The sequence below is a fragment of the Alternaria ethzedia genome (genome assembly GCF_023757985.1).
Source record: "Alternaria ethzedia strain BMP 0044 chromosome Unknown scaffold_7, whole genome shotgun sequence".
Lineage (NCBI taxonomy): Eukaryota > Fungi > Ascomycota > Dothideomycetes > Pleosporales > Pleosporaceae > Alternaria > Alternaria ethzedia.
Window position 1 is genome coordinate 600,135 of NW_026056200.1, and position 11,108 is coordinate 611,242.

The 11,108-nt window shown below is 54.9% G+C and overlaps 5 protein-coding genes across 5 annotated transcripts; 2 read left to right on the plus strand and 3 right to left on the minus strand.

Moving 5' to 3' along the window:
• Positions 1-356: 356 nt before the first annotated feature.
• Positions 357-1,685, plus strand: J4E87_004006 (uncharacterized protein; the record flags this gene model as incomplete). Its single annotated transcript, XM_049375630.1, has 2 exons — positions 357-436; positions 485-1,685. The coding sequence occupies 2 exons, from the start codon at positions 357-359 to the stop codon at positions 1,683-1,685; spliced, it is 1,281 nt and encodes a 426-aa protein (XP_049234615.1).
• A 48-nt stretch (positions 1,686-1,733) lies between these two features.
• On the minus strand, positions 1,734-3,540 carry J4E87_004007 (uncharacterized protein; the record flags this gene model as incomplete). The annotated part of the gene is made up of 2 exons (XM_049375631.1): positions 1,734-3,439; positions 3,501-3,540. The coding sequence occupies 2 exons, from the start codon at positions 3,538-3,540 to the stop codon at positions 1,734-1,736; spliced, it is 1,746 nt and encodes a 581-aa protein (XP_049234616.1).
• A 1,429-nt stretch (positions 3,541-4,969) lies between these two features.
• Positions 4,970-6,199, minus strand: J4E87_004008 (uncharacterized protein; the record flags this gene model as incomplete). Its single annotated transcript, XM_049375632.1, has 1 exon — positions 4,970-6,199. The coding sequence occupies one exon, from the start codon at positions 6,197-6,199 to the stop codon at positions 4,970-4,972; it is 1,230 nt and encodes a 409-aa protein (XP_049234617.1).
• A 467-nt stretch (positions 6,200-6,666) lies between these two features.
• J4E87_004009 (uncharacterized protein) lies at positions 6,667-8,208 on the minus strand (the record flags this gene model as incomplete). Its single annotated transcript, XM_049375633.1, has 1 exon — positions 6,667-8,208. The coding sequence occupies one exon, from the start codon at positions 8,206-8,208 to the stop codon at positions 6,667-6,669; it is 1,542 nt and encodes a 513-aa protein (XP_049234618.1).
• Positions 8,209-8,947: 739 nt separating this feature from the next.
• J4E87_004010 (uncharacterized protein) lies at positions 8,948-11,060 on the plus strand (the record flags this gene model as incomplete). Its single annotated transcript, XM_049375634.1, has 6 exons — positions 8,948-8,969; positions 9,023-9,172; positions 9,224-9,932; positions 9,982-10,397; positions 10,446-10,810; positions 10,860-11,060. 6 exons carry the CDS (start codon positions 8,948-8,950, stop codon positions 11,058-11,060), a joined length of 1,863 nt encoding a protein of 620 aa, XP_049234619.1.
• Positions 11,061-11,108: the final 48 nt, after the last annotated feature.

An 11,108-nucleotide genomic window follows, 5' to 3' on the forward strand; every position in this document is an offset into this window, starting at 1 on the left:
CGCAGAAACCAGAGTGTCGCTATAAAGCCGCAATGTTGTGAAGAGCAGACAATCGCACGACTGATAGTGTTGACAACACTCGCCTTGCCAAGGCTCGATCGCTTCAAGGGTGCAAACCGGATAGCAACAATCTGAAACCGTTGTCTGGCAGTGCGCGCGAAAGTTTGGGAAGACGTCACAGTGGCTGGCAATTATCCCGCGGCTGTAAATTACGCGTTCGCATGTATATTATAAGTCGACTCAAAAGTTCGAGCGCGTCGCTGACATCAGTAGAGCGCGATTCTCCAGCCTCCCGATACGTGACGTCATAGGTGGCTTTCACCCCAGCCCAATCACGCGCAGCTACCTAGGTAGGCATGAGCGGTACCAACACCTCGTTCTTCTCGTTCGGGCTTGACGACAGCTTCATATCCAAGAGCTTTGCGGGTCTCAACTAGTATGCTACCCATTATTTTCCCTACGCGCAATGACTGACAAAACATAGCCGCAATCTCCCTGCCAGCCTCCAAGATCTCCTTCTCGGCAGGACAGTATCCGAGGTTCATTGGGCAGCTCTAGGGCCAGCGCCCGACTCCTGGATTCTCAGTTCCAAAGACTCGTCAGGAAAGGACAGTCTACGTTGGGGCCCTGCTATACCCGCAAGGCTTCAGAGCATCTTAAACAAGACATGGCACTCTCCGCACTTGCGTGCCTTCCTGGGACCAGACGATTCCTTCATCATATGGCATCCTGAGCTCATTCGTTGGGCAAATTTACCGACACCCCTGGAGGATGCATTGCAGTCATGGTTGACACCTTCGGGATGGCGGTGCGGGCCACCGCGCATTGTGACCTGGGGTCCTGAAGGCGCGTTCTTCGCCATGAGCGAGTACGGCGACGTCGTGTACCGCCTAGGAGATGCGAACGCCTGGGAAATCTACAAAGAGACGGTGGAGGAATGGAAGGCAGAAAAGGGCTTCGTTTGGACCGATCTCGCTTTCATTACTCTAGATCCTACAAGTGTTGATCAATTCATCGCCATCCGAAACGACGGGACATGGGCCGGCTCTATCGACGATATCAACGAAGAAGCTTTAGAGACCTTCGCACTCAATTTCTTTGCTCGGGCAAAGAAGAAGACGAAACCCAGCACATCCCAATCTAATGGGCAAATGCCGAATGGTGCAACCAACTCCACGGAAGCGAAACCGGACGCCGCGACGCAAGTACTCTACGAAAAATGGTCTACAGAGGCGGCAGTAATGTTCGCGGCCGCCTCAGCAGCAGCCGGAGGCGCAAAGCCGAAAGCCCCACGGAAACTACAAGTCCGCTCCCAATCAAGCAGTTCAGACGTTGCTCGGCCACCGCTACAGCGCATGCCATCCGCATCACCCAAGTTGCTTTCAATGTTTCCCTATCTGCCCAATACAGTCACAACTTGCAACCTTACGGCGTGTTCGATACTCAAGTCTGAGCCAGAGAGTATACACGCCTGCCAGCATGACGTGGAAAAGCTACTCCGGGCAAGCGGCCTGTATAGCTACGAATGGTTGAGGCAAGAGCGTTTACGATGGCATCCCGACAGATTCGCACGACTATGTGAGGAGGAATGGAGGGAGACGGGGAAGAAGCTTGCGGGCGAAATGTTCAAACTTATGAGCGTGTTGATAGAAGATCTGAAATCGCGTACAGGCGAAGGCAGTTGAAGTAGACTGTATGAAATCTAAATTCTAGGATAGATCCACTGAATGCTATCAAGCTTGTCTAGCAACCAGCCTCAAACTGCCGTTTTCTTTACCCAAACTCACACTACTACTTGCAGCCACCTCTTCCAGTCGTTGTCTGCCCATTGGCTGAGCTTCTTCCGTAACCACCTCGTCCATCTCGCAAAACAACATTGCCAGTATCGAACTCTTCCACAGCCTTCCACTCTCCACGCCCCTACTCTCGATATGCACTAGTAGCAGGAAGATGGCCGACAAAGCGATCATTACAGCCGGAAACGCGATCCAGGCCCAGTTGATCTCAATACAGGTTGTCGTGTACCACATTGTCCCTTCAGCGGGTTTGCTATGTTCTTCCATACCGTGGGTACGAAGAACGGTGTTCATCGCATTAGTCAAATTTGTCATGATGCTGCTGACATGCTCTAGCGGCGCATCAGGCAACTGTCCGCTATCCCACAAGACACGCATATAGGCGTTGCCATAGCGAGCAGATATGATATCCATGAGAAATTGCTGGCCATAGACAGCTTGGAGATGAGTCTGTATACCCGTCATGGACCCAGTGAACAGGGACCAGACGCAGTCTTCGGGGTACCACACAAGCTCTGCACCTGGGCCTTCTGAGTCCAGGCTAGTTGTGTTGATGGGAGCAGCGTCGATGTTGCCTCTGGCCACAGCTAGGTAGCCAGGTGTTTCTGAAGTCTTCACGTCGCACGTGGTTTCTGTGCCGTTGCGAATGGTTTGCTTGGTAGCTAGACGGAAGGCAGTGGTGCCACCAAAGGCTAAGTCCTCGCCGATTCTTACGCTTTTCACTATCTCTTCTTTGAGGACGCCGTTGTGGTAGGTTGCTTTGATGGTGTTGACGGTAGGGTATATGCCGCAGGTCATTGCCTGATACTCTATCGAATCATACGGGATGTATATCATGCCGATCGTAGCTATGGTACCGTTGTACTTTGGGTCCGAGACGTCGGTCACGAGCTTTCCCGGCCAGCCTGCGAGTGGGAACTTTACGATGGGATCAAAAACGTTGTCGGAAAGGCTCAGAGAGAGTCCAATGTTCCTCGCCTTGGTACCATTCTTCAGGGTGAGTCCGAAGTCGTATCCGAGCGGAACTGTCGTGTTGGTGCTGTTGGAGTTGGCAATCGTCTCGGGAGGAGTCTCGGATCCGGTTGTCTCTCCATTTAAGTAGGCGGATGGGAGATAATCATCGAGCTCACTGTCATAGTCGAGCTTCGTTTCTACCACTTGGGAAGTGGCATTCTGACACCAGTAGCCCACACCCAGAGTTGAGAAGGCCGCACCATTCGCATTCGGGAACGTGCAATTGCCGGTCTTGCATCCGTAAGAAAGAAGTGTAGTTGTGTCCTCGAGCGGTTGCAAAATTCCGACATCCATAGCCACCGTCAAAGGAAGGTACTCGTCCGCTGTTGTTGGAGATTTCCTTTCCCCACTTTTGTTGAAAGCATTGGATCTGAGTATTCCGACTGCGGCACTTTCATCAGGACGGAGACAGTCGTTGAAGACAATGAGTTGCTGAGCGGCGAATCCGGTGAATGCCGACATTACTGTAACGAAGGCACCCATGGCAGCGATAAAGTATGGCTTCTTGATACGAAGACCGAAGATGAACAGGACAGAGCCCCATGCACCACGACTTGCGGAATCGAACCTTGCCATGTCTTCCAGCTTGCGTGATTTGCGGAACCATTGCCATTTCGATTGACTGATTCCTGTGTCTGTTAGCGGCCGTTCCAAAATGTTCTGCGAACATATAGGAGCATCAAGACGTACCTTCCGCAAGTACCATGGAAACTCCAGCTCTGATCATCATCGAGAAAAGAGAAACAATGGAGTTTATGCTAACGATCTGCGGCCAATCCGGTAGAGGACGATTTTGGTGCGCCATGAGAGTAACGATGAGTCCGATCAGTGATAGCAAGGCAAATATGCAACTGCATGTCTCTGCTGTCCAACCCTTCCTCCATATTCGCAGTATAGCATTAGTGAACGCCGTCCAGCCTCGAGCGATACCCCGCGGAATCACCATTAGAGCACCCAGGAAACCCGCGAAGCATCCTCGCGAACCTGCAGTGCTTCTTTTCTCTGACTGACTCTGGTCAGAATCCTCGACTGTGTTGGTCGCCGGCCCTTTGCGCTGTTGAAGTAGCGGGCTCGATGGTAGTGGCCCTGCGGGATCCATGCTGAAAGGAAAAGCGATGATGAGCACCGTCTACGTTTGCAGTGTCCCCATGCTATATGCTTTCTTCGCATCAAAGTACCAAGCGGCATGGCAGGGCGTAAATAAGGCGTCCTGCGTTGTAACGGCCCTGCAGCGCGTACTAGCGAGCTGCACCCATAATGACCAGGGTCAAATTGTCCGGCGACGCCATTAGATAGGACTACTGCGACGAGCAGCGACCAGTGTTCTGAAGATAATTCTTGTAGTCCCAGGGACCGTTACGACCAGCGCAGCTCAGTACCGTGTCTTCTGATACCTATGTGTTACGCTCCTTCATGTTCGTGTGTATTGTAGAAACGCCAGCAGATCCCTGGCCCCGACAGGGTACGTCCTAAATCCAAGCGCTTCGCCCCATCTCCAACTCTTCACCCCACCTGTCATTGGGTATAGGGACTAGCTCGGCGGCACTGTGTGACCAAGATGCAGGAAGCATTGCGGGCGGGGGCGGCACGAAGTTGACTATTGTACGAGGGAAGCCACAGAGACCCTGGCGTTAACGTGGTTTCGCCCCAGGTACCCACAAGATTCAGGCACCACTCTACCAAGGAAGGAACGATCGCTGCACATAGGTAAGAGCTATCGCTAAAATATATCTCAACTGTCCAAGACGGGGCCCCTTCGTGTTAGGACTTCTCTAGTAGCTGTCGGAAGCTGAGCAAGTCAAATCGTTGCACGCGCGTGCCGGGGTTGCTTGGTGTGGCCATGATCCGTCGATCCTGTCATCTTCTGGCGCATGAGCGCAGGATTCAAGTGGCGCATGTAAGTTGACTGCAGAATGGTGTTGAATTATTTACACGGACCAAACGTAGAGGTCTAATTCTAAAAGCCGTCATATTGTGTTGACCAGTGGATGTCGAAAAACAGGACTCATATGGAGCCGCCGCAGATACCAACAAATGGTGATCAGATATACGCCTATCCTATCTGTGAACGCCGAATATCCCAAGAGGCCGTTATAGAGTCAAAACAGATGGCGACGAAGCGCCGAATCGCACGCTGAAATTGCAGTGACAGTATATGCTCATGAAAACCAGGCCGGTTGCTGCTCGTGCCCCCGGTTGTCGCCCATATTATCGTCGTCGTACTCTTCCACCTTAAAGTTGGAGCCTAGAGCCTCGTTCGCTTCTCTGAGCATAGCACTCATCTGCATGCTCATCCTGCGCATCCGCTCGTCTTCCTCCATCTCCTCCCTTCGCACTTTGTCAATCAGACGCTGGCTTTCCTGCGGCAGAGGGCTGGCGACCTTGCTTGCATTATCCTCAAGCATGGCCGGTGAGCCGAAGCTTTGTCGATGATAGGAGCGCGGGCGTTCGTGTGAGCCAGGGGTGGCTTGTGGACTACCGTAGAAGGATCGCCTGTCCATTGTCGAACGTCGGGATACTGGGATCAGGGACGGCCGCTTGTGGGATGGTGTTCCTGTGTTCGCTCGTGATACAGGCCGTGGGATGAGTGAGGGCGATCGGTCGGGCAATCTTCGTTCGGATAATCGCGGTGTTGAGGGTCTCGACTCTGTCTCCAGATTTGTTCCAACCACCACCCAGTTATCTGCCGTCCGAAGTCGCTTGGCCATCCTAGGTCGCTCGGGAGTGATTGACTCGATTGACTCAACTCCATAGTTGTCGCTTGGGTATTCAGCAGGTAACCGTTGTACTGGACCGGCCTCAAAGGGGTCGTCCTGAAGACCAAGTTTCTCCGCAACCTTCTCCTGCGCGTCGATATTGTACCTCGCTCCTCCTCCTGCCTGGAAGCCCCTGAAAGGCACAGTACAGAACTGGAAGAGCTTGCCGGCTACGCCTCCGACTAAGCCCATTAACGACCAAGGTTTGCTCTCGCTGGGTGTTGTATGCATTTCGCCAACTGCGACCTGTGTCGCAATGCCAACCTGTGGTGTAGGCGGAACTGACCAGTTGCCGCGCGACTTCTGGAGGTTGAAGTAGTCGTCGTAGTCGCCGTCTCGTCTTGTGTAGTTGTTCGTGCCATCCATGCCCCCTGCGAGCTGGTAGCGGTCGTTCGCAAGCGGAGGTGGACTTTTGTTGTCGCCAAAGCGGTCGTTGTTCAGGGCATGTCTACCCCAAGGGCTTGCCGTGGGCTCATGCGCCGTGGAGCCATACCGGGAGCGCTTGCGGGTCGCGTGGACATCTGGATCGGTCACCTGATGGTCGGAGGTCTCAGGCGCGTACGTCGCATCGAAGTAGCTCCTCTGTGACTTTGCGCGCGCATTCGAGGGCGAGGGAGTAAATAGCCCGGGCATTTCGTGGGAGTAGCGCGAGGTTGCCATGCAGGGAGGTGGATACGGAGGCGGCTGCCTCTGGGATTCAAGGCTGGCCAGGCACCGCTAGCGAGCGAATGATGTCAGGCTTGCTGCACGAATTATCGCTACCCGTCAAAAGCTTCCTTGGCCCGCTGGCCTGGATGATCAAAAAGTAAAGTGCATGTTGCGTGCAGCGTATCGTGGTCGGGTTGAGTGGGGAAGTGCGGAGGTGAGCTATTGTTTATGTGCAGCCGTCGCTGTGGTAGCGCTATGGACGGACCACCGCAGTAAGGAGTATGCGCAACATCGTTTGATTTCAGGAGCAAGGCTGATATATGGGATTCAACAGAGAGCAGTGAGCCTATCTATACATACGACAACGCCTACCATGAGGGTATATCTGCCCGAACGCCGTCGCAATGAGTAATGTTTCCCTACCAAACGCCAACGCCATGGCTCAGGTGCCTTTATGCCCTCGCTATCCATCCGCTGTGTACAAAGTATTCAAACAGTTGCGACGACTTGTTTGTGTCAATCTTACAAATCTCACGGGCCGTCTTTTTCTTAAGCGCGCCGCCGTTGTTTAGAGCCGCTCGAATAATGGTTTCCTTGAGCGCGAGATAGGGCTTGGGCATGATGCGTAATGTGCTGCATATTTCCACCTCCTCGGGATTGAGCAGCTGAAGATCCGCCTTTGACTCCTTGCCGAACTTCAAGGGTACAGTGTTCGGTAGCGACTTAGGCACGAACTTTGTCTTGGAGTGCTGAGGTGTCAGGACGCCGTTTGCACCATTGACACCATTCTGTGCGCGATCAGGAGGTGGCGTTGTGAGACCGCTGTTCTGTTTGACGTGCAAAGGTAGCTCCTGTGCAAGCAATGCCGTGGCTGCAGAGGGCTGTTCAAAGGGCGGTTGCGGCTTGGTCATCCTACTGGACGCAAGACGATCGAACTGCCCAATGGGAGGCGGCCTGGTTTGCCGTTGCTGCTTCTCCTGTTCGTACTTCTCACCGGCTTTGAGGCTGGTGATTTGCATGTTCCTCCACTCTTGAAGTTGCGAGATGGCCTGTCTAAGGTTGTGCTCGTATTCAAGGTCCTTGCAGAACTGCTCAAAGTCGGCGTGCTGCATCATCCTGGCAAAGGGCTTGGCCTTGTTCATCAAGTCTTTCTCTTCTTTTGTCCGTTTCTTGTCGGCCAGCTGGTTCTTGCGGTACTCTAGCAGCTGATGCTCAAATATTATTTTCTTGCGCTCGACTCGGGCATCTAGACGGTGATTGTAGATCTCCATGATAGTCATCTTGAGGTCCATCTCTGGCTCGAGCTCGCCTGTCCTTGGGTTCAGGCCATCACCGGGGTCAAACTGCATGTGCTGCACAGCCTCTTCTGCTTCATTGAAGTATTCCGTCTCAAACTCCAGACGGCCTGGCATGTATCCTTGGACCTCGTGGCAGGCGGGAACACTCGCCGTGGGCTTCTGCTTCGGGGCATCGGGCTCGCGGCCTGCAGCTTCCTCCTTCTTCTTCTCTATCCTCCGCTTCTTCCTCGCCTGGAACTCATGACGTGGTATGCGGGTGCTGAGCTCGGTGTCATCCTTACTGCAGTGCTCAGGCAGAGGGAAGCTGGGGCTGTCTAGGTATGTGTTGATGTAGTGGTCACGGACCTCGTCCTTCTCGCGGTAGCCGCCTATGTGGTCCGCAATGTCTGCCCATGATCCCAGACCGTATGTTTCAGCGCCTTCCAGCAGGGCCAGTTCCTCGTCGGCTCCCCAGTCTTCGGTGTATATAGGTATTGAGTGTTGTTCTATAACTTTGAATTTGTGCTTGGCCGGCTGGTGGTCCCGTGAAGCCTTGCCGTCGGAGAAGCAGGGCACGCAGAGGTCGTACTCGTTGCAGACGTCCTCGGCGCAGCGTATGCGGACGGTCGACGTGATATCGGATGAACAAACATCGCAAACATACTTGGTCCCGCCCTCCGTGCCCCGCGTGCCTGTCTTCTTCTTGATGACACCCATGGTGCCCCGCTATTGCGCGCGCAGGTGAAGGCGGGTTTGGTGATTGGGGGTGACGGGGTGACGCAGTGACGGTATCTGTGGCTGTGCACGGCAGGGGCGCGTGTCGGGGTCGGCGGGGGCGCTGACTAATGGCCTAATGAAATGCAGGATAATGCCGCAGGTCGCAATGCTGGACGGGGACGGGCGCCTGGGAGTGAATAGCGCGTCGAGGGAGAGTCGTGTTGGGCTCCAAGGTCGCGGTGTTGACGTACGCGGGCGGGAGGGTCAACGTTCGCGGCCACGGCAGCTGCAGCCGAGGCAGGACTGACAGGCCAGATGTCGCAGAGAATCGCGATGGCGCCGCAGCAGCCAGGCAGATTAAAATAGAAAGCAAGACTCACTCGCCCGTCCTGCAACACGCGAAACACGCAAAGGAATGAGGGAGGATTGGCGTGTCAGTGCGTGGTGCCTCCGAAATGAAGGCTAGTTTCAGACCCAATGACCCAACTTCAAACGAGGACCCTATCCTGAGCATCGCAGCATTGACGAAGGCCTGGGGCACTCGGACGTTAGCAGCATCGCCACCAGCCGCGCCCTATACCTGCCTCCTGCCGCTGCTTCTGCTCTGTAGACATCCTCCTCTGCCTCCTGCGCGCCCTCTCCGCCCTTGGTGTGCCCCTCGTCGCCTTCCCGCCTGTCTCCACTCCCAGCTGTCCGTCTGTTCTTCCTGCATCTGCCCACCCGCTGCGCTGCCGCAACCATGTCTTGGAAGCTCACCAAGAGTGCGTATCCCGCTCTCCTACTACCAAAGACGCCCCCCTAACACGTGCTGCAGAGCTCAAGGAGACGCATCTGGCGCCCCTCGCCAACACATTCAGTCGCTCGTCGTCGACGTCGACCATAGTCGATGACCAGCCGACGCCCAAAGCCTCGAGTTCCGCCGCCAGCGCGACGACGCTCGGCAACTCCAAGGACAATGGCATTGGTACTTGGGACCCTCTGCCCACACTCACCGCCTGCTGACCGACCCCAACAGCCGCCTCAGAAGCCAACGCCTCCGCGCCGGCACAGCCCCTGCGCCCCGGTATCCTCATAGTCACGCTCCATGAGGGCCAGAAGTTCTCCCTGCCCGCCGGCGCCGAGCAGCAGTTCAGCGGCGGCAGCCACCACCAGGGCTCCATGTCCCAGGGCGGCGGCCTCTCGGTCGCGGGCTCCATGCGCCCCGGCTCGTCCTCGCACCGGCCGCAGTCTGCTGCTGGCAGCATCAATGCCGCGCCCACGATCCACGGTCGCTACTCCTCAAAACACCTGCCCTATGCCCTCGTCGATTTCGACAAGCAGCAGGTCTTCATCAACGCAGTTTCCGGTACCCCCGAGAACCCACTCTGGGCGGGCAGCAACACCCAGTACAAGTTCGATGTGTCCCGTGTCACCGACCTCACCGTCTCGCTTTACATCCGAAACCCCTCCGCCTCGCCCAACGCTGGTCGCAACGAAGACATCTTCATCGGAACACTGAAGGTCCACCCCAGATTCGAGGAGTCGCGGCAGGACAGCAAGGCCGGAAATGGAGAGGGTGGCGCTGGCCAGGCCGGTGCCGACTGGATACCAGTGCAGTTCGGTAGTGGCCAGATGAAGGTCGGCGTCAACTTTGTCGAGAACAGGCAAGACCGTCTCGCGATTGACGACTTTGAACTCCTCAAAGTAGTCGGCAAGGGTAGTTTCGGAAAGGTCATGCAGGTGCAGTACGTGCTTCTACGTTCTATTACATTTACAACTACTCACACCGCGCAGGAAGAAGGACACGCACCGAATCTACGCCCTCAAGACGATTCGCAAAGCACACATCATTTCCCGATCCGAAGTCGCGCATACTCTCGCCGAACGGTCTGTTTTGGCCCAAATCAACAACCCCTTCATCGTTCCGTTGAAGTTCTCTTTCCAGTCGCCAGAGAAGCTGTATCTTGTTTTGGCCTTTGTCAACGGTGGAGAGCTCTTCCACCATCTGCAGAAGGAACAACGGTTCGATATCAACCGAGCTCGGTTCTACGCCGCTGAACTGCTGTGCGCTCTGGAGTGCTTGCACGGTTTCAACGTCATCTACCGTGATTTGAAGCCCGAGAACATCCTTCTCGATTACACTGGCCACATTGCCCTGTGCGATTTCGGTCTCTGCAAGCTGGACATGAAGGATGAGGACCGGACAAACAGTAAGTCGAGTCCGAATGAATTTGTGTCAGCTTACTAACACCTCCTAGCGTTCTGTGGAACACCAGAATACCTCGCTCCGGAACTCCTTACTGGCGCCGGCTACACCAAGTCTGTCGATTGGTGGACACTGGGTGTTCTCCTATACGAGATGTTGACCGGACTGCCTCCGTTCTATGATGAGAACACCAACGACATGTACCGCAAGATTCTCACTGAGCCTCTACACTTTCCTGGCCCTGAGATCGTGCCACCGGCTGCACGCGATCTCTTGACCCGCCTGCTGGACCGCAACGCTGAAAAGCGACTGGGTGCTAAGGGCGCAGCTGAGATCAAGGCGCACTACTTCTTCCACAGCATCGACTGGCGAAAGCTTCTTGAGAGGAAGTATGAGCCCAGCTTCAAGCCTAATGTGGTACGTAATGTCATCATTGTTCGAGGAGTGAAATCTAACATGCCCTCAGGTTGACGCAAAGGACACTGCCAACTTCGACCGCGAGTTCACTTCCGAGGCTCCAACAGATTCATATGTCGATGGTCCCATGCTTTCGCAGACCATGCAGCAGCAGTTCGCGGGATGGTCATACAACCGCCCTGTTGCTGGCCTTGGCGACGCTGGTGGCTCGGTGAAGGATCCATCATTCGAGGGTGTGACAGAAAGATAGTGCATTCCTGGGCGTAACAAATTAGGATTCGGGAAATCTCCGTTGAGT